At 36.5% G+C, this 21,291-nt stretch overlaps 1 protein-coding gene across 6 annotated transcripts in view; it reads right to left on the bottom strand.

Moving 5' to 3' along the window:
• The window catches only part of NCOA1 (nuclear receptor coactivator 1), a 237,210-nt gene that overhangs the window by 39,581 nt on the left and 176,338 nt on the right, over positions 1–21,291 (bottom strand). For all 6 annotated transcript variants that reach the window (XM_059405242.1, XM_059405246.1, XM_059405243.1 and 3 more), the window contains 3 exons: positions 13,869–14,016; positions 11,193–12,513; positions 7,712–7,892 (listed from right to left, as the gene is read on the bottom strand). In XM_059405242.1, coding sequence (XP_059261225.1) covers positions 7,712–7,892; positions 11,193–12,513; positions 13,869–14,016 — 1,650 coding nt within the window. The remainder of the gene's footprint in view (positions 1–7,711; positions 7,893–11,192; positions 12,514–13,868; positions 14,017–21,291) is intronic.

Raw genomic sequence — 21,291 nt, 5'->3', positions numbered from 1 at the left:
AAATGATCTACCTAATTAAAAAAAAAAAAACCTCACAGATTAAAACTTAAAAAACCCAAACCATCAGGTTGGCAAAGATAAGAAAGAATATAATTCAATGTCTTAGAAAGGATGTGTAGAAGAACATTATCCATTTGAGTGTAAAGTGGCACTATATCTAAGAAGGCCATTTGACAAAATCCATCTATCCTTTGACCAAGCAATTCTATTTAGAACTTTTATTTCAGATATATTTTCATATGTGATAAGTTATCTCTACATATAGGTAATCATCACAGCTCTATAGTAGCAAAAGATACCTACCAAGAGGCACAACACACTAAGAAAAGAGAAATTAAAATGGATTTTTTAAGTATTGAAAGTGCTTTATGTTGAACCTCATTATTTTTAGAGTTATGCAACTATTTTAATGGCCTACAAATAAATGAGATTGCGCTTTTAAAAATAATCAGCTCAGGGTGTGTATGTTACCCAAACATAAAATCATCCCCTTCACAAGATCATTCACCTACTCCAGTGATATTCTCAAAGTTCAAATATTTTTGGAATTCTAGATCTATCTAGAACAGTATACAGGTCCCTCAAGAAAATATATCTTCTCACAGTTAAGATCTAATTTAGGTCTGGATTTAAAAAAAAGAAGCATTATTCTTTTTGGATCAACAAATTTGACTCCAAATAACCGTAGAAAAGTATCAGAAGTCAAATCCGCCCTCAGAGGATAAGGATTTGAAGACTGTCAAAAAGACAGCACAGGTTTTGAAGGTACTACTGCCACAGAGGTACACTATACATATTTTGATCAACAACACCCTCCTATTGTCTCTTGATGGGCTCTGGTGGTACATTTCTAAAAAAAATTATTTAAATCACGTGGTCACACTACATGGGTGTGTGGTATGCGTATCAACAGGATGTTTTGAAACTAGGCAGACTGAGATTTAAATCCTGATTCTGCACGTACTAAGTGGAAAACTTCAGGCAAATTTTTGTGTGTATTTTTTTTTTCTTTTCATTCTCTGGTCCTTCATTTTCTCATATGTAAGGGAATTTTCTGGCTCAATGTGGCAGATTTATCCCTTCTATTTTACTTTACCTCTAAATAACCTCTGAAAGAACAACAGAAATAAAAAGGGAAAAATAAATCTCCATCTGAAGGAAAGGCAAAAGAAGTATTATGGTAGCTGACTCAAACGATGAAGAGTTTCTGAAAGATGAAACAAAGGGCACAAACCAATGGTAAAACTTCAACAAAACTAAAAAATCCACAAGACAAAAAGAAGATTCTCCAAGAAGGGGAGTTTCCCCAAAAGAAGCCCAGAACTTGAAGCTCAGTGGTCACTAGAGCGGGTCCAGGGACAGCTGCAGCCAGCCCCGCCCCAAGAGCAGAAGACTCTGGCTTCTGCCCCTGGGAATTAAGGAGTAGGAGCATGACGTGAAGTGGGAGTTCTGCCCAGGGAATCTCCCAGTGTGTGCTTAGGCTGATGAGGATTTCCCCACCACCAAGCCCCACTCTCTCACAACAGCAACATAGAAACAGGCCTTCTATACATCAGAACATACATCTGCTGCCAGAGCAGAAGGCTTTCTCACTTTAGCTAAAGACACACTCTAGCTGTGAAGATTGTTCACTCTGGGCCTTGGTCAGTGTATATGGACAGACAGCACAAATCCACCAAACACACAAGGAAAGTCAATGGTAGGAAAAGGAGAGAGCAAATTTAACAAAGAAAGTAACTTTGGAGGAAAAAAATATTCTTAGAGAAAATGGACAAGGCCTAGAGTAGGTATGATAAATTTACTGCCACACAGATTACAAGGTTTATCATACCCATAGAAGGTAATGGATTCCTATGAGAAGAAAAATAATTTCTAGATATTAGAAACATGATAGCTACAATTAAAAGAACTCAACAGATGGAACTGAAAAGCAGAATGAATATGGCTAAAGATTCAGTTTTGATCTGGAAAATGTGGCCCAGAGATTCTCTTGAAATACAGTGCAAAAGGGCAAAAGGAAAAGAAAAGGCAAGAGAAAAGATGAGTGCCATGGCAGAAAGACCCAGAAGTTCTAACTGGTGTACCTCAGGTGGTGAAATAGGATGGTGACTAAACTCTGTTCTACTCTAGGCATTTGCACTTGATATGGTTCAGCTTAAGACTGAAGACTAAAGAAAGATGTCTGATTTTCCCAGGTGGGCACAAGGTTAAGATATGAATCAGCCACCCAGCGAAGGACTCTGGTTCTAGGAAAAGGTAGTGATGGCAAGCTAGATAGAGGAGCCAGGGAATTAGAGGCTACTCTCTTCTTTACTGGATAGGTTATCGTATTTTTGTCCCCAGATTCTTTTTCCTCCTCTAATCCTTTATGCTCTTTTCCTTTATTCTGCCCAACTTACTTCCTTAGCCTTATACCTCCTGAAATCTTATTTTTCCCCCTCATCTATATGGAATTCCATACTGTCTGCATCTATCATCCTCGCCCTCCTTTATCTCAGGATCTTCCCCTTCTATGCTTTTGGCCTTTGCCAACACTATAGCACAAGGTTTAACAGATTCTGGCCTATTTATATACCTTTATACATGGAGCTATATTCAGGGGAGGAAATCTCAGAGAGAAGAAAGAGCTATTTGCCTCAGGACAGACTATGAAGGAAAAACACTCTGTTTTCACAGACCTGTGCAGCCAGAAAACACTTTCTTCTTTTATTACGTTTACTTTTTATCAAGTTAATATATGTACATAATTTTTAAAGTCAAGGCCAAAAGGTCCATTAGGAATAAAAGCAGATTTAAGCCTTAACTCTTCTAATCTTTTGGTTACTTCCGTTTTAACAGAGGCAGCCATTCTCAACTTGTATAGCTGGGGTTTTTTTTGGCATTTGCCTATTTATTTCTAAATACACATATGCTGCTATTCCTTGATGTCTCAATTTCAGATTACTGACTTCCCGTTGTGATAGATGAGGTCTTAATTCTCCCATACCTACCACCTCCCATGTTTCCAATTCCCTATCACAGTTTTTTTTATAACATAAAAAGTTAATACTTAGTTTCTTATGATTATGCAAATATTACTCATTGCAAAATTACACTGTGCACTATGTTCAAACCTCCTCTCTTGTACTATGCTTTCTTTATCTGGAATTAACAAATGTCTTATTTTTTTCATCTGCTTGATTTTCTAGGGGAATCTTTCAGATGCTTCAACATTGTTGACATAAACCTATCAGTAATCTTTTCAATAAACTCAAAAGAGATATATCTCATTTCTCCCCTAGAACTTTCTTTCCAGAAGATTCAGATTCCAATCTGTATTGGTTGTTCCCCAATCTTATTGATCAGCTATCATTCCTGGACTTCCTTTCAGATCCTTTCCCCTGGACCTTATATCTTTCTCTTTTTTGGTTTTCTCCCTCTTTTGTTGAAGTACATTTCCTAAGGGCCTTCACTAGAAAAGGTGACTATCCCATACAAATATCTGAGCCATTTTAGATCTGAAAATGGTTTTTTCCATCTTCACAACTACTGGAAATTTGGATGGCTAATTATATATATATATATATATATATATATATATATATAATTATGTATAATTATAGGTTAGAAATTACTCTAACAGATATTTCTAAAATAAATTTGACTGAGGTCTAATTTATATATAATTTTTTCATTTTTTTTTAAGATTTTTATTTATTTATTTGACAGAGAGAGAGAGAGAGGGATCACAAGCAGGCAGAGAGGCAGGCAGAGAGAGAGGGGGAAGAATGCTCCTCGCCGAGCAGAGAGCCCAATGCGGGGCTCAATCCCAGGACCCTGAGATCATGACCTGAGCCGAAGGCAGAGGCCTAACCCACTGAGCCACCCAGGTGTCCCAAATTTATATATAATATTATGCACCCATTTTAAGTGTACAGTTTAATAAATTTTGACAAAGATATGAACCCATAACCTTCCATCTCAATAAAGAAAATAGAGTATTTCTGTCATGTCTAAAAGTTCTTCAAGCTCCTTTGCTGTTGATTTTCTCTGCCTCAACCCAACACTGTCAACCAATGATCCGGACTTTTCTCACTCAGCTTGTTTTTGAAAATAATTCATGTCATGTACCACTAGTTTCTTCCTTTTCACTGCTGAGCAATATCTCATTTTATAAATGTACCATTTCTTTGTTGATGGACATTTAGACTATTTCCAGTTTGAGGCTATCATGAATAAAGCTTTAGGGACATTTGTGGTCAAGTTCTTTTGATGAGCACATACTTTCATTTCTCTGTTGTTACACACCTATGAGATGGATTGTTGGGTCACATGGTAATATATGTTTCATTTGATGAGAAACTGCTGAACAATTTTACCATTTTCTACATATTGAAAAGCAATGCCAAAGTTCAAGGTGCTTCACACCTTTGACATCATGGTTTGCTACTGTCAATTCTGAAAATCTGAGGTATTTTAATGCATGTATAGTAGAACTGCATTATAGTTTTAATATGCATTTCCTTGATGATTAAATGATATTGGTCATCTTTTCATGCACTTATTGGCTATTTTCAATCTTCATTTATGAGGTGTCTTTTAAAATCCTTTGCTTATTTTTTTTAGACTGGGCTGTTTCTTCTATTATTAGCATTCTGCACTAACGTACTACATTTGTTAGAATTCCAGAGCTAATAGTGACACATGTTCATTAACTAAAATGTATAGCTTACAGGGTTCACTTTTCATGTTGTACATTCTACGGGGTTTGACAAATGTATGGTAACATGTACCCATCATTACAGTATCATACAGAACAATTTTACTGCTCTAAAAATCCCTCATGCTCTACCCTTTCATCCCTCCCCCTGGTAACCACGAACAACAAATCCCTGTCAATCACTGATCTTTTTATTGTCCCACAGTTTTGCCTTTTCCAGAATGCTTTATAGTTGGAATCATACAGTACATAGGCTTTTCAGATTGGCTTCTTTCACTCAGCAATATGCACTTAAAGTTTCTCCCCGTCTTTTCATGGCTTGAAAGCTTCCAAGTTTGGGTAATTATGACTCATTGCATGCAATTCACATCTTTTCTCTGAAAGCTTTTAGAATCTTTCTCTCTGGTATGTTCCATAATTACATCATGATAAGTTTTGGTATAGGTCTTTTTCATATGTTATGTGTTGGATACCTGTTCAGCCACTGCAATCTGAAGAATTATGTCCTTTGGTTTTAGAACATTCTCAATTTTTTTCTTTGAAAACATCATCTCTTCCCTTTTTATCCTCTTCTCACTGCTTGTTTGATTGATTCTTATCAATCATTATTGGCCCTCCTCGGTCAATCTTAATATTCTTCTTCCCAACTTTCTATTTCTTTTTCTTTCCCTTTTTTTTTTTTTTTGGTCTTTTTGTTCTTTGTGAAAGTTTTCCTCAGTTTTTTCTTCTACGATTTCTCTTAAAATTTTAAAATGCTGAATATCTAGTTTCCAAAGATTTAAAAAATTTTTTTCTTATTTTTTGCCCCCCTTTTTCTTCCCATACGGATAAAATATCTTTTCAAAAATTTTGTTTTTTTGTTTGTTTGTTTATTATTATTTTTAATAGGTGTAATTTTTTTTCCTACAGATTTTATTTATTTGAGAGAATAAGAGAGAGAGAGCATGAGAAGAGGAAGGGTCAGAGGCAGAAGCAGACTCCCTGCCAAGCAGGGAGCCTGATGCGGGGACCCAATCCTGGGACTCCAGGATCATGACCTGAGCTGAAGACCGTCGCTTAACCAACTGAGCCACCCAGGCACTTGTTATATAGCTTTCCTGCAACCTCTTTTTGTTTCTTTTTTTTTTTTTTAAAGATTTTATTTATTTTTTTGACAGAGAGAGATCACAAGTAGATGGAGAGGCAGGCAGAGAGAGAGAGAGAGAGAGAAGCAGGCTCCCTGCTGAGCAGAGAGCCCGATGCGGGACTCGATCCCAGGACCCTGAGATCATGACCTGAGCCGAAGGCAGAGGCTTAACCCACTAAGCCACCCATGCGCCCCTCTTTTTGTTTCTTTTACTCTTTGAAGTTGCAGACTTCCCTCAATATCCTGGTGATCTCTGTGTCTGTTCAGTGTGAGAGCTGAGTGTGAGGCTTGTGTCTTCTGGGAGACTTCTGTTAGATGATTAGATGGCAGGGTGACCTTTGCACTTTAGGGAGCTTCCTGTACATACTCATATCTAGACATCTTCATTCTGGCCATTTAGTTCTCCTGAGATAAATCCCCCAGGCTCCCATATTGGATGGGGATCCAGGATCAAACCATTTGATATTCAGATTCTATTTTTTTGCCTGTTAGCCCTACACCTTCTTGTTTCCCCAACTCTGTCTGGTATCCCAGAATCTGGAGCCTCTAGTTGGAACTAGAATTGGAATTCTAGTTCCAATTAGAAGAGACTTTTGGAGTAATTTCATCTCATTCTCCTTTTGAAGATAAAAAGAATAAAGCTCCAGAAAGTCATGTGCCCAAAGTAACACTGTTAATAAACAGAGAATGTAAGACTTGAACCTGGGTTCCTGCTCACACCTAGTGCTCTGGTCAGCTGAAAGACTGCTTCCAAAACTGTCACAAATGACTCAAGACCTTTTTTTTCCAGCTTCCTGGAAATCTTGGCAAACTTGCAGGAATTGTGTCATGACAGCTAAAAGCTGCAGTAAGACTGAAATAAATAAATCTGATCTTGTCAGAATTGGGACAAGACTTAGATTGGGAACACGGGCAAATTTTGAAAGTGAGCTGCTTAGTTTCCTTTGGCTTCAAGGTTATACAATGGAATTACCACTATTATCTTCAACTTAAAAATTTGGCAGATGAAAAAAACCTGACAGCCCAGTCTTTACACTTTAAAGTGTTACACTTTAAAGTGTCTCTTTAGGCTAGAGCAGCAGTGATCCATCTTGACACAGTCCTCCTAAATGGTGCTCCAGGGGGGTAACATGACTTGAGAAAAGGAATTCCATAATGAAGAAAGTATGGTAAATGCAGGATTACAGAAATCAAAGCGGATACCTTTAACATAGGACTTTTTAAAACCTTTAATATGCACCATGGAATTTTAATAGGAGAATGGTATATGTGCCATGCAGCATTTGCCCACAGGATTTTAGCACAAAATCCCTTTTTCCATTCAAGGGAGACACTTTAGATAATATAATATGACTAATATTATATTTTTGAGAGTCCTGCATGGAATGTTTTGCGTAAAAACACACAAAACTGCTCTCCTTAACATCAACTCTTTACTTCAACATTAATTACAGAAAGATAGAAGTTGGGGCACCTGGGTGGCTCAGTGGGTTAAGCCTTTGCCTTTGGCTCAGGTCATGATCTCAGAGTCCTGGGATCAAGCCCCTCATTGGGTTCTCTGTTCAGCAGGGAGCCTGCTCCCCCCCCCGCCCTCTCTGCCTGCCTATCTGGCTATTTGTGATCTCTCTCTCTCTCTCTCTCTGTCAAATAAATAAATAAACAAAATCTTAAAAAAAAAAAAAGATGGAAGTTATACTATAACTTAAGATATTCATGATGAGTGAAGTTCACCTGTATAAAAGTAACTGTACATTATTTATGGTGGCATTAATGCAAAAATAGTTCACTCTCAACAAATAAATGATCTGTGAAGTAATGCTGAGAAACAAAGCACTAGTGCACATTATCATTAGACATTTAAAATGAGGTTTTCTTCCAACACATACTATTCAGCCTGGAAGTGGGTCTGGCAGTGGTAGACTGAAGTGAAGTTGGCAGGGTCTCCGATTTGATGGTTACGTTGGTGACCGCACCATCCATTCTCTCGGGCTCGCATAAGCCTGGCAACTGGGCTGCCTTCTCCAGTGTAGGTAGTAATTGATCAAACTGGTCAAGGTCAGCTGTAAACTAAGAACAGAAACCAAAGTTAGAGGAAATATAGTCTATACTTTACTAGAATAAATGCAGAAAAAGTTGTTCCTTTATACTCTATGAGTTATGTGTGACTATGAGAAAGTGAAGAAAGAAGAAGTAATTAAAGATCAGTAAAATTACCTGAGCTACTGGAAAACAGTTTGGATGCTTTTGATATTACTATTCCAGAGGATATAAGATAATATGCAATATCATCCGTCTACTATATTTTAGCATAAAATTTATGCATTGGAGAAAGATTAGACTGGCAAGAAGTGTCAAGAATATTGTGCTATGCTGATCGTGGATGATTTTCTTTGTCATATTTTTAAAAATCTTTTGAAATTTTACTTTAGGATAGGATAAAAAATAAATTTACACTGATATAACTTTATAATTTGATAAAGCTTTGAGAAATATTTTTATAAACAGTATATCAGCTTCAAAGATCCCAGGAAGGTTACTTTCTACTTGAGGATTTAACAAAATAAGAAACCTACCTTCTAGACTAGATAGGATATCCCTACATTTGTCTGAGGTTATGCATAGGAGAAAATTGGCTTTTATTTCACAACATTATTCTACTAATGATTACTTTGAGATTGTTCATTAACATAAAATATCTTCCTGCTTGGGTTTCATATTTAATTGAACTAAAATTTATGCTTCTAGACTGTCTAAACAGAAATATATATCTATATTTTTTAAAAATATATTTATATGTATATTTCTAAATGTCTGACTCCTTTCACTTAGCATTGCATTCTGAAGTTCTGAATCTTTTTTTTTTTTTTTTTTTTAAAGATTTTATTTATTTATTTGACAGAGAGAAATCACAAGTAGATGGAGAGGCAGGCAGAGAGAGAGGGAAGCAGGCTTCCTGCTGAGCAGAGAGCCCGATGCGGGACTCGATCCCAGGACCCTGAGATCATGACCTGAGCCGAAGGCAGCGGCTTAACCCACTGAGCCACCCAGGCGCCCCTGAAGTTCTGAATCTTGTCACAGGTAGCAGTAGTTAATTTGTTTTCAAATAGCAACCCACTGTATGAACATACCACAGTATATTTATCCATTCTACTGTGTTGGATTTGGGGGTGTTTCCAGTTTGGGGCTAATATAAACAAAGGTACTATGAACATCTTTGAACACATCTTTTGTTATATGTGTGCAAAAAAGTACTAATCTTAAAGGAAAAAACTGACAAATTGGACTACATTACAATTACAATAAGGAACTTCACTTCATCACAAGTACCACTGAAAGAAAGAAAAGGCAAGGCAAAGCCTAGAGAAGATGTCTGTAAATAAATAACCAATAAAGGACTCATCCAAAATACATAAAAAACTCTTACAAGTCAATAAGAAAAAGACAACGTATTGGGAAAATGGGCAAGACACCTGAATACAAAGTTCAAAAAAGAAGATATCCAAATGATCAAAAAGACATTTATTAGGGAAATGTAAATTAAAACTATTAAGTATCACTACACAGATCCCAGAATAGCTAAAATTAAAAAACTGACAATACCAAATATTAGCAACAACATGGAACAACTAGAGGGCATTCTTTGTACACACTAGGAAAACCGGTGTTATCAACTCAAGATGAACATACACATGTCCTACGATCTTGCAATTCCATTCATAGGCATAAACTCAGTAGAAATGTATGTCCATGTAAGCTAAAACAGATGTACCAGGATTGCACACAATGGCATTATTTTATATAGCTGTGACTTTTTAAGTTAATTTTATTTTTATTTTTATTTTATTTTATTTATTTTTTTAAGATTTTATTTATTTATTTGACAGGCAGAGATCACAAGTAGGCAGAGAGGCAGGCAAAGAGAGAGGAGGAAGCAGGCTCCTCGCTGAGCAGAGCGTCCGATGTGGGGCTCAATCCCAGGACCCTGAGATCATGATCTGAGCCGAAGGCAGAGGCTTAACCCACTGAGCCACCCAGGCGCCCCTTAAGTTAATTTTAAAGAGTGAGAGTTTCAATGTAGTTATTATTCAAAGCTGTTTTTCAGCTTAAAAACATAGTATTAGTTTACCTGTACCAAGAAACTTGAGAGATAGTCTTATCCTCAAAGATCACACACATACAGAAGTAACCAAAATAGTGTTATTACAAATAGTACATAGAGACAATATGGAGCACTAGGAGTGCAGAGAGGAAAGAAATGTCTAACGAGGACCAGTCGGGAAGGCTTTAGAGGGATGATGTCTGAACTGGTTTGTGAAGGATGAGACGTTCAGCAGACACAGAAAGGAGAGCAAGGCAGAAGATGCTTAGGAGAGACATGGCTTATCCCAGGAATGGCAAGGACTTCCACGTGTCTAGAATGCAGTATGCCGGAGGGCAGAACATAAAGCTGGCTCAAGAAATGAAGGACCAACGCACACTAAGTGTGAACCCTGTTTCACAACTCATTGACAAGTTGCTTTGTACATACATTTTCAGCTATTTCATACTTGTCTACATTCTTTCCAAATAATTTGTAAGCTCCTAGCGGGGAGAGACTATAATTTCTTTTTTTCTTAAATTCCTCCAGGGTCCAGAGCAATTATTCAATAAATGAAGGTGCCTGTTAATTTCACCCCACCCCCACCTCAGCCTGAACACAGAGGTTCCTAATCTGTAACAAGTTATGCAAAGGTTTATTTATGTTTACTTCTATTTCAGAATACTCAAAGTCCCAGAATCTCAAAGTCCCTATTCTGATAAAGGTTAAAGGTAATTAGAATCAGATGCAAAGAGAAACAGCCTTAGAAAACTGCTTCAAGGGAAACTAAATAGCAAAGAAAGCCAGACTAGGCTGTCCTGCCCACCTCCTCACACTTCTGTCCCATTTCACTTACATCAGAGGTTCCCCAACTTAGCTACCCATCAGAGTTCCCTGGGGAGCTCCGTAAAAATACAAATTTCTGGGTCCTATTTCCAAGAGCTGGACTCAACAGGTGGGGTTGGGAGGAGGGTGGCAGAAGAGGTATATTTAAAACTCTCCAAAGTTGTGAACTGATTTTATAGAAAGAAGCAAATCTCCACTTGGCTTAGAATGCCACGTTGAAACTGCAGCCCTCCAAAGTTGCAAAGAGGGCACTCTGTGATTTCTCAATCACTTTGTCTGAGGGCATCCCTTGATGCTTCAACCATGATACTAACCTTTTAACACGTGCCCAAAGGGTAGGACAAAACATAGCCTGAATCCAAATCTGGTTTATGGTTGGCATAAAATACATGAAAAGGAACAAATAACTGTGAATGTGCATCATGCAGTGAGGGATTACCTACCTGGCTCTGGGACTCCAGTTTAATTTCCTCAGGAGCCGGTTTGGTCATTGGGGTTGGGTTTGTGTTACAAGGATCCATCTGTTCTTTCTTTTCCACTTTCACCTTGACATCATCCAGGCTCAGGTTCGGAGTTGATCGTAAATCTTTCTCGTCTTTATCTAAAAGGTATCGTAGGAGCTGATGGTCTTTTGATTCCTTTTTCTTCGATGCATCCAGTTCTAGTTTTACACTCGAGCTCCCTTGTACCTGTCCAGTCACTGACACAGAAGTCGATGCACTGTCCTTTTTATCAGGCTCAACAGACAGAGTGGTGATGTCCGAGGGGCTACCCTCCTGGAGGAGCCGGTGCAAAATCTTGTGCCTCTCTGTCAGCGAGCTATGAGAGGAGGGGCACGAACCACTTGAAGAGTTAGCAGAGGCAGAGCTTGAAGAGCCTGAGCAGGACAGGACCTCTTTGCAACTTGTGTCTATATCAGCATGGCGTAACTGCTGCTCTGCAGTCGTTGTCAAAAGCTGCACCAGTTTGTGACTGGTTTGGGAGTATTTATTGTCTCCATCTGAGAGTCTGTCATTGTTATGCAGAAGCCCCGAATCCAGAGGTTTGCCATCACTGGAGCTGTTGTCAGACTGAATCATTTCATTCAAAATGGATGCAATCTCTTTGTTATCTTTGGACTCAGCTTTTGCTGGTTGTATATTTAATCTGCTAGGTGAATTCTGTGAGCTCATCTGCCTGAGGACTGGAGAACTGGCAGAGAAGCCAACGGAGTTATTGGGTCCTTCATTCATGCTCTGTAAGGATGTTACTGGGATGTTTGAATAAGATCGGCTACTATTATTACAGGCAGTACCTGTCATGCCAACAGGGGAGCTTAATGTTGGAATATTAGGAGGGAACGAATTATTTGGCATCCTGGGCCTTGGTGCCATTCCAGAACTAACTTGTCTCCTTGGAGACATGAACTGTGCGAGAGATATTCCTGTACCTTCCATAGGAGAATTATTGAGGTTTAAAGAGGGGTTAGTGCTCTGGGAACTGGCCTGTCCCTGGTTTAAGGCAACACTGGCTACAATCTGATTTCCAGGTGAGCATCCAAAACTCCCTTGGCTGTTGCTAGAATTACTATGACTGCTGCTATGGAGGTCTGAGCTCTGTTGGCGGTTTACTCTGGGGGATACCATGTTGTTGCTGGATGGTGGCAATGTGGACGAACGGGCCACACCATGAGCTGGCGAGATACTAGAATTGACGGAGGGGTTTACTCGGGGAATTGATATTCCAGAATTAGTGTCATCTTGAGGAGAAAGACCACTGTGTTCCCTAGGGGGGGGGAAAGACATTATTATTCAAACATCTTCACTGGTTTCCATTAAAATATTTTTATGATGCATATTATAAGCCAAGACCATTAACCTCATTAATATTGTAAGCCATCAAGTAAAGAGCTTCTGTATGACTTTAAATTAAGGAAAAACAATGGACTGTTAGTGCTACTGTGAAATATTAGCACTGCTTAATAGGAAACAGTGCTCATGGTCCCATAAATTGGATAATGGTTTCAGTTATATGGGAAAGAAATCCTTCTTGGCCTTAGAAAAAATCCAATATATGTACTTTTAAACTTTTCAAAATTTAGTACAAATACTTAACATTACAGTAATTTTTTTGGTTGAAAGAGAAACTTCCCACACCTCTGTTTACAAGTCTTTTATTCATGACTCCCTTGTTACAGCTTTTAAGTATTTCAACTCCAAAGAGGAAGACTGGGTAAGGAAAATACTGTGTCACTGATGTAAAAATTAAAAAGGGTGATATGCAGACATAGCAGATGTTTTGAAAGAGAAATCACAATATGAAAAAAAGAACTGTGCTAATTCCACTCACAAGCATAAATTAAACTAAAATTAGAAAAAAAACAGAATACTGAATTCAGATTTTCATCGAGCTCTTTACTCAAATCCATAATTATGACAACAGATTTGTGACTGGTATTACCATGTTCCAATAAGCAAATATATCAGATGAGGAAAAGATGAAGTGAGGGGAAATGTCTTTGTTTTTGTTTAATGCTACATTTTAAATAGTTGCAAATGTAGGGTTTTGAATAATTCATAAGATAAAAGAATGGTTCCATGAATTTACCATATATACCAATGTAAAATGTATTTAGAGAGGAGAACAAATTAGAGGCAATGACATTCAAAAATCTCAAGTTGATAGTTTAATGACTTGTAGTTTGAGAAACTGTCAACTTGAACTCAGGAGCCATAGAGTTTGCCCTAATGAGAATATAGCACTTTTATAAATAAAAATAACAATATTAACAAACTGAAATTTTTTATAAGAGCAAAGTTCACATATGGACAGCTGGCTATTTTTAGCCATCTTTTTGGTTTTTTACCCCTGAAACACATATTTTCAGCCTAACCTTTCCTGTGTTCCTTTTTCTTTCCTCTTCTTCTTCTTCTTTTTTTTTTTATACAATAAGGCTATTATTGTTAGACAAAAAAACTATAGAACCCAGTATGGATATAGTGATTATATACTCATCACACTAGCTTAATGCCTAATTTAGAATTTCTGCTTTCTAGCCATCAAGAGTATTAAAAATTTTTTTCTAAGAAGAGATATGTGAACTGACTTATTTCATATGAAGCTCTCCAAATAAGTAGTACCTGTCGATGATATGAATTCCCATGATGAAAGGTTGCATGTCTGGACTTTGAGGGTAGCAAAGTTTACACTTGGTGTGGGCGCTAAGCATTGTCCCATCATTCAATATGAATCTATAGGATGGGCTGGAGGCAGTGCCACGAGTCATCACTGTTTCAAACAAAAGAAAAACCTAGTTAAAATTCTGACACTTGTACTTTGGGCAGAGGAGAGTTACCAAGCCTTATTTCTACCTTGAACCTCATTTTAAATGCCCTCCTAACAGCTGCTTGCTCAGACTCCAAATAAAGAATAGTTCAGACAAAGCAGGTATCTGATGGGTGAGGGGAAATGATTCTGGTTAAAATAGACCACTTGATGACAAGTTTTAATTCAGTACTACTTGAATGAGTGCCTCCTCATATAAGTTAAAATGACGAAGAAACTTCAAACCAGGAAAAAAAATCAACCTTAATCTTTCCCCATAATGGGACAGTTCTTCAAATTTTATTAAGTGTCCATTAAAAATACCAGGAAGTAACCTTCTCCCTTTCAGAATTATCTCTAACAAGTTGTTTTTGTTTTTGTTTTTTTTTTTTGGTCCTTTCTCTGGCTGATTTTTCAACAGCTTTACTGAGATATAATTCATATAATATAAAATTCACCCTCCATTTTTTTTATTAGTTTGTGGAGTCACGTAACTGAAATTCACATTTAATTTTTCACTCAGGAATGTGAACCACTGAGGTCTGTCAAATTAGTGTATTCACATATTATTTTTTATGTTTGAATTTAGTGTAGAAAGAAAATTAAGATAAAGCCGATCATGATTAATATAAAAAACAAAAACTAGGTTAAGGCAGTCAAATCACTATATAAACAACATAATTTACTTTTGTCTTAAAGATTTATTAATAGCAGACAAAAATCTAACCATACTGGTAAGTATTTATTAGATATATAAAGGTTATACCAGACTACTAAGTAAGAAAATGTCACTGATGTTTTAGCCATGTAATAAAGTTCTATTTTATTAAAGATTTAATAGGTGGATTCAGCTATAACAAGGTTAAAAATCACATTCACAGAAACACAAGAATTACTAGCACAAATGACTATTATGATTTAGCCTGTAATGAATGTTAGTACTGTTTTTCAAAGACATTTCAGAAAGCCTTTCTATTACATTTTAAAGACATGTTAAAAAGACTTAAAATGACCAATTAATAAATATTTTTTTGAAACTACGTATTACTTTAAGAGAAGACATACTCTCTTTTACTGCTTTGGGTATACCTTATATACTGAAGAGAGCATAATCTGTTATAAATCTATAAATCAGACTAGGTACCAAAATTAGGATATAAGCTTAATGGAAAGGATTAAGATTGATGTCCAACCAACCACATTCCTTACCCATCTGGCAATTTCAGCCAGATCACTGGCACATTTACCAAATATAACACATGGAGAAATTTAGTACCTAATGAAATAATTACTGATGAAAGAGAGTCTTAAATGAAATGGATAATTTTTATATAAGGATATAAATAAATGTTTGCTATAGCAAAACCCTAAAAAATTTAATGATTCCAAACTGTTAAATGTTTTTAATAGTATATTTTGGAAGATACATCTACAGCAAAAAAGTAGAATTTCAAGATAAGTTATTAACCTGGGATAATGATAAAGCTATATTATATAAAGGGCCAGGCAAGATACAATATTTTTCACGTTATTTTGCTTATGCCATTTTGTCTCTTCCTTCCTCATTTCTTAATGCTCTTTAGGGTCTCCCCATCCTGCTGGAAAATACTGGCTCTTCACTTTTGAGCTACATGGTCACCAGCCACATGGGGCTATTTAAATTTAAAATTAAATAAAATTTTAAATTCAGTTTCTCAGCCACATCAAATTTCAACTACTCAATAGCGACAGGTGGCTGATGTCTCCCATACTGGACAGTTTGGTATACATACATACAATCTGGCTTCAACTTACATTTCCAATCTCATTTTTCATTGCTTCCTAAACATTTCCTCTGTGTCACTTTAAATAAGAGGTAGATAACTTTACACACTTCTTCTTCATCAGCTAAAATAAACATAAGGGCTAATACTGTGTCCCATTTTTGTTTTCCACTCTCCTTGAATCTTGTATGATGCTTTGCATATAACGTCACCTAGTAAGTACTTTCTGACGGACCCTCAACTTGAATCTCATGTAAATAGATTAATATTGACTTGTGATCAACTACCATAACATTTCTTTAAAGGACAGATTTTAGATCTTAGCTGTGTTCTTATATCTCAATTTATGTTCTTGCTCTCATAGAAATCTGGACTCAACTTTTGTAATGAAAATTAATGGAAAGAAATTTCTTGATTTGTTGATAAGCCCTATAAAGTGAGAAAGAACTAGAAACTCAGACATGCATGGGAACATTAATATACTTGACCCTTTGGTAACCATGCTGTCTTAACTTGGGACTCTATCTATCTCAACTAGTAAAAATTCCAAAATAAAGAACCCCTATTAACTTATATAAGGAAATTACTACACTCTAAGTTTTGAAGTTAAGATTATTTATTTTGGATGATAATGTGTGACTTAGCACACATCATAATTCATACAGTCATAATTCATAATTATAACCATAAGTCATAATTCATACACTCCTTTTCCTTTGAGAAGGAAAAAAGGTAAGATAAACTATAGTAAAACTTTAATTATTAGAACTTAATTAAGACTATCCAGTTAACTAGGAGCACAAGGGTGGCTCAGTCATTTAAGACATCTGCTTTTGGCTCAGGTTATGATCCCAGGATCCTGGGATTGAGCCCATGTGGGACTCCCTGGTCCCCTAGGAGTCTGCTTCTCCCTCTCCCTCTGCCTCTTCCCCGGGGCACTCGCACTTGTGTGCACTCACTCTCTTTCTAATAAATAAATAAAATCCTTAAAAAAAAAAAAAAAGACTATCCAGCTAATTAAAATTCTTTTTGGTGCTTAATTTTCAGATGGAAAGGTAAACAGGAAGGTAGCATGGATCAATTAAAAAAAAAAAAGCGCCTAGAAGTCAGAGTCAGGCTTGAACTCTGACTTTGTCATTTACAACTTCAGGACTTTGTAATGCAAATTAACCTTCACCCAGCATCACTAAAACTGAGCCAATAATGTTATGAGGTAATATCTAGTATGTAGCCTAGTATATAGCAGGTACCGAATGAATATTTCCTGAATAAACACCAAAGAAAAATCCAAGTAAAGAAAAAGCAAAGTACCTATGTCCCGAGTCATACACATATTCAGCCAATCCCTAGATAGTATTCACACCAATAGCTTCAATCCTGTATAACAATCATTGATATTTTGAATTAAGACATGAATAAGGAAGCCACAGTTCTTTATAAGATGGCTGGATAAACATTTGTTCCACACACCAAATATTCCCTACAAGTGGATTTCAAGGTTTATGGGAATGTTGTTCACAGGTCCTGGCCTTGTTTTGCAAACTAGTTTTGTCAGGTATACAGCTAGCTAGTATTGTGATCCCTGATTCCTGTGTCCATTTCTAAAATTTTTAGAACACTTAGTGGGGAGGGATGGTATTGATGTGGTATTACTGACACCCCAGAAACTCTTCTGGGAAACTTTTAAAATAACAACTTTTTTGTTTTGCTTTCCCCTCCAGAATAGGCCTCAAAAGAGCTATGAAGCAAAGGACACCATTTTCTCCGGTTATAGCAGCTCTAGAGTAGAGCTATTTGGGTTTCTGACTCCACCTAATTTGCTGCCAAGATAACCTCAACAAGTATGCTTTTTACGGATGTTTTTACTGATGTTAACTAAATGGGCAGGTATAAAATGTGTGGTAGGGTACTACATGGCAATGCCCGTAGAGATTTCTTTTTCCTTTTGTATTTCTCTAAATATATGCAGAAAGAATGCAACTTAAAAAGTTATTAATTAAGGTAAAGAAGAAGAATTACCCTTAGATGCTCTAAGATTTTCAATTACTAATAAGTAAACCCTATTCAATATATCAAAATTTCTCAAAAAGAAAAATAAATTCATATTTTAAATATTTTCAACAAGACTGACCAAAAAAAAAAAAAAGATTTTCAGTTAACTCTGTTAATATGGACCATGGAATTAACCACATTGCACAAGTCTCAAAGAACATTCTGGTTAATCATTCATATGGGTATAAATGGGTATTTATGTTTTATCGCAATGTTCCCAAACTTCTTGATACTATAAACTCCTTCCAACCGTCTTGCCATCTTCTTAATTAAAATAACTTTATTTTGTGATTATAACGTTAAGATAACAGAAAAATGAACAAAGAGTATGATAAAGCCATTTGTAATACCATCATTTGGAGATAACCACTGTGCATATTTTGTGAATCCTCTAGAACTGGATAAACAAACATCCAAGAGTGAGATGGTACTATATCCGCTGGGCTTTTGGAGACTATTTTCCAATATAACAAAATATCATGGACATCTTTCAAAGACAAAACAATGATGATCCATTATGTCACTGATAATAGGTGAGCAAAACTTTCATAAAACTTTCCTAGGCTATATAGAACAATATTCCCATTTCTGCTACTCTCCCTAAATGCTGATAGATGTCCTACAGGAATAAGTACTCTGCGGAAAAATAAGGCTAGATAACAAAGTCAAACAGGTACCTTCATGGTAGAACCTCCCAGAAACTTAAATCCTTTATATGTCTTATGAATTCTCAAGAATGGGAGACTGAAACATTCCCCAAACTTAATTCAGCATGAAACATTCCTTAGTTACAGCTATTAATATCTTGTGGAATGTAAGTTGATGTTTTCCAAACTTCTCTGTAAGAAAGCACCTTAGCTTATAGACTCTGATTCAGTTGTGGGGGTGGAGTCCAGAAATCTGGTTTAACAATTGCCTAGATGAATGTTATCAAGGGCCCTGGGGAAGTATTTAATCTAAACCCTTCTTAAAGGAATGGCTCTCAATTGAACTGAATCTGGGAAACTTTTTCAAACTGTATACACCTACACAGACCTCCTCTAGTTAAAAAGTTGCTCAGGTGATGCTGATACCCATTTCCCCCTAATCTCACTGGAGAACCACAGTTGTATTCTAGTTCATGCTGAATGCCCACATATTTTTTGGCTGAAATGTGAGGTTCTTTTTTGTTTTTGTTTTTCTTCAAATTTGATCCCAGAAAATAAAATGGTAAACTTCCTTTAAAAGCTGTCTCTGTCAAAAGCAGCTGAAAAGTTAAGCTAACAACTAACTTAAAGGTTAATGCATTTTAGGATTTTCTACCAGTCACTGTCTTCAAAGAGTAATTTAATGGGCAGGGAAATAAAAAAAAGACAGACTCCATCACTACAGAGTTTTACACCTCCCCCAACTCTGAGAGGACCCAATGGATCTCACACTCAATGTACTTAAGCACTGCCTTTGGAAGTTCAGATACCTGGGCCCTCACAGGAGATTTGAATTCAGCAGGCAACATCTTTAACAGATGATCCCCATAAGAGTGTTTCATGGACCACCGTTTTCTTACCAGGTTAGACACTGCTGAGCATGAAATATCAGAAAAAGACGTATTTAGTCCAAGTCCATGAACACTGTTAGGCAAATGGCCCCGAATCTACAAAACTATATCATCAGAGTCACGTGAACTCTGCACAACAGTGTTGAGAAAAATACAAGTTATCTCTATTGAGGAATGTTTTCTTCCCCCAAAGAAGTGGAAGAAAAGGACATGAAGAAATGACTAATGGGGAAAAGGTATTGAATTATATTTCTTTACATTCTACTCTAAATTGTTTTACTTCATATGTTAATGATAGTTACTTGTTCTAACTCTAACCAACCTGTTTTATAGAGAATTCTAATGGTTTAGAAACACATCAACTGTGGTTCAGTCACATCTACAGGGAACCTAGTCAGACAGTAAGACAATAATCTAGATCTGCTTTGCCTTGGTGCAAGTATATGGAAATTACAGGCAAATAAAACTAAAAGTCTTTCACGTACAGTCTTGGAAGGCCCAACTTATAAAGTTAAGGTAAAAACCAAAGAGCATCATATACTTCAGCATTTTTAGCAATAAATGGAGAGAGTGCTCTGAGTCTCAAACTTAAGTAAAAGTCAAGTGCCATTATTAGCAAGAGGGACTCACAAAGTCTGCAACCAGTAAATGGCATTAGCTGGTTGTTGTGACGGTTTCCAAACCTGATGTACTTCAGGGTTGCCTGAAAACTTAAAACATGTAGGTTCTTGGTTCTATCCTCTGAAATACCATCTTTGGGGAAAGTATCAGTGTAGCAAGAGGCCCACTGGAGAACTATTAGTCTATAGGAAGTTGTCCCACGAATAACCAGATTAGTGAGACTCATATAGATGGCTTCTTGGAAAAAAAAAAAAAATCAAGCTGCTTCCTATCCACATACCACCTGGATGTTAAAATGTAACGAATGGAAAATCATCTGTCAAGTTAGGAAACCTAATGTTACAGGAAAATGTTAAAATTAAGAAGGATGATGGAATAATGAAAAACATTTTAAAATTATTTTTCAGGAAGAATCACACAAAGAGTCTTTCACAAAGAAACTGTTAGTGAATAGAGAATAAATTATAGAGGGAATGGAGAATTAGGCTAACATAATTACGTGACAATATTTTTAAAGTATATCAAAATCCTCACCTCGAAACTCTATGAACTTTCTCAAATAATTTTCCCTGTTTCTTGTAATACTGTTAAGTTCCTTAAGGGCAGAGAGTATATTTATCTCCCACAGTACCATATAGCATCTATACAATTATTAATCTCATATGACATATTTTTAACTTGAAACTTCAACCTGAGTCAGGTGATACAGGTACCATAACAGTAATAAAGTAAACCTGTGTGATACAGATTTCTGTATTATCTAGAAGCCCTTTCACATGCCTGTCCCTCCTGGGAATGACCTTCAAAAATCAGATGAAATTATCACTTCCTTTCTGAAGCCTTCCCTGGTCCTCCAAGTCAGAAGTAATTTTTTTCTTCTTTGGTTACACCTCTGGGTATAAGCCCATATCACACTAATCTTTAAAGTTATATATTGTCCTAATATATTTTGAGCTCCTTGAGGGCAAAACCCTGCTTCTTAGTCATCACTATATCCCTGCCACCTGACATAGTGTTCTATGTATGTGAGGAACTTGATACATGTCTGCTGAATGAATGAATGAACGAATGAGTGAGTGAGTGAGTAAGTGACCACCACATGATACCCTGTTCTTTAAAATGTGCATCCCAAATTCAGGATCCACTCATGAATTACTTTGCTTACCCATTTCTTCCTTTCCTAAAACCGATTATTGCAAAAACTGTAATTTGGAGAAAATACTTATCAAGCCATAAGTTCTATGTAAATTACTTCAGTATTAATAA

The sequence above is a fragment of the Mustela nigripes genome, chromosome 7 (genome assembly GCF_022355385.1).
Source record: "Mustela nigripes isolate SB6536 chromosome 7, MUSNIG.SB6536, whole genome shotgun sequence".
NCBI classification, from domain to species: Eukaryota; Metazoa; Chordata; class Mammalia; order Carnivora; family Mustelidae; genus Mustela; species Mustela nigripes.
The sequence above is the reverse complement of the archived record's forward strand: the minus strand, read 5'-3'. Positions and strand labels throughout refer to the sequence as shown.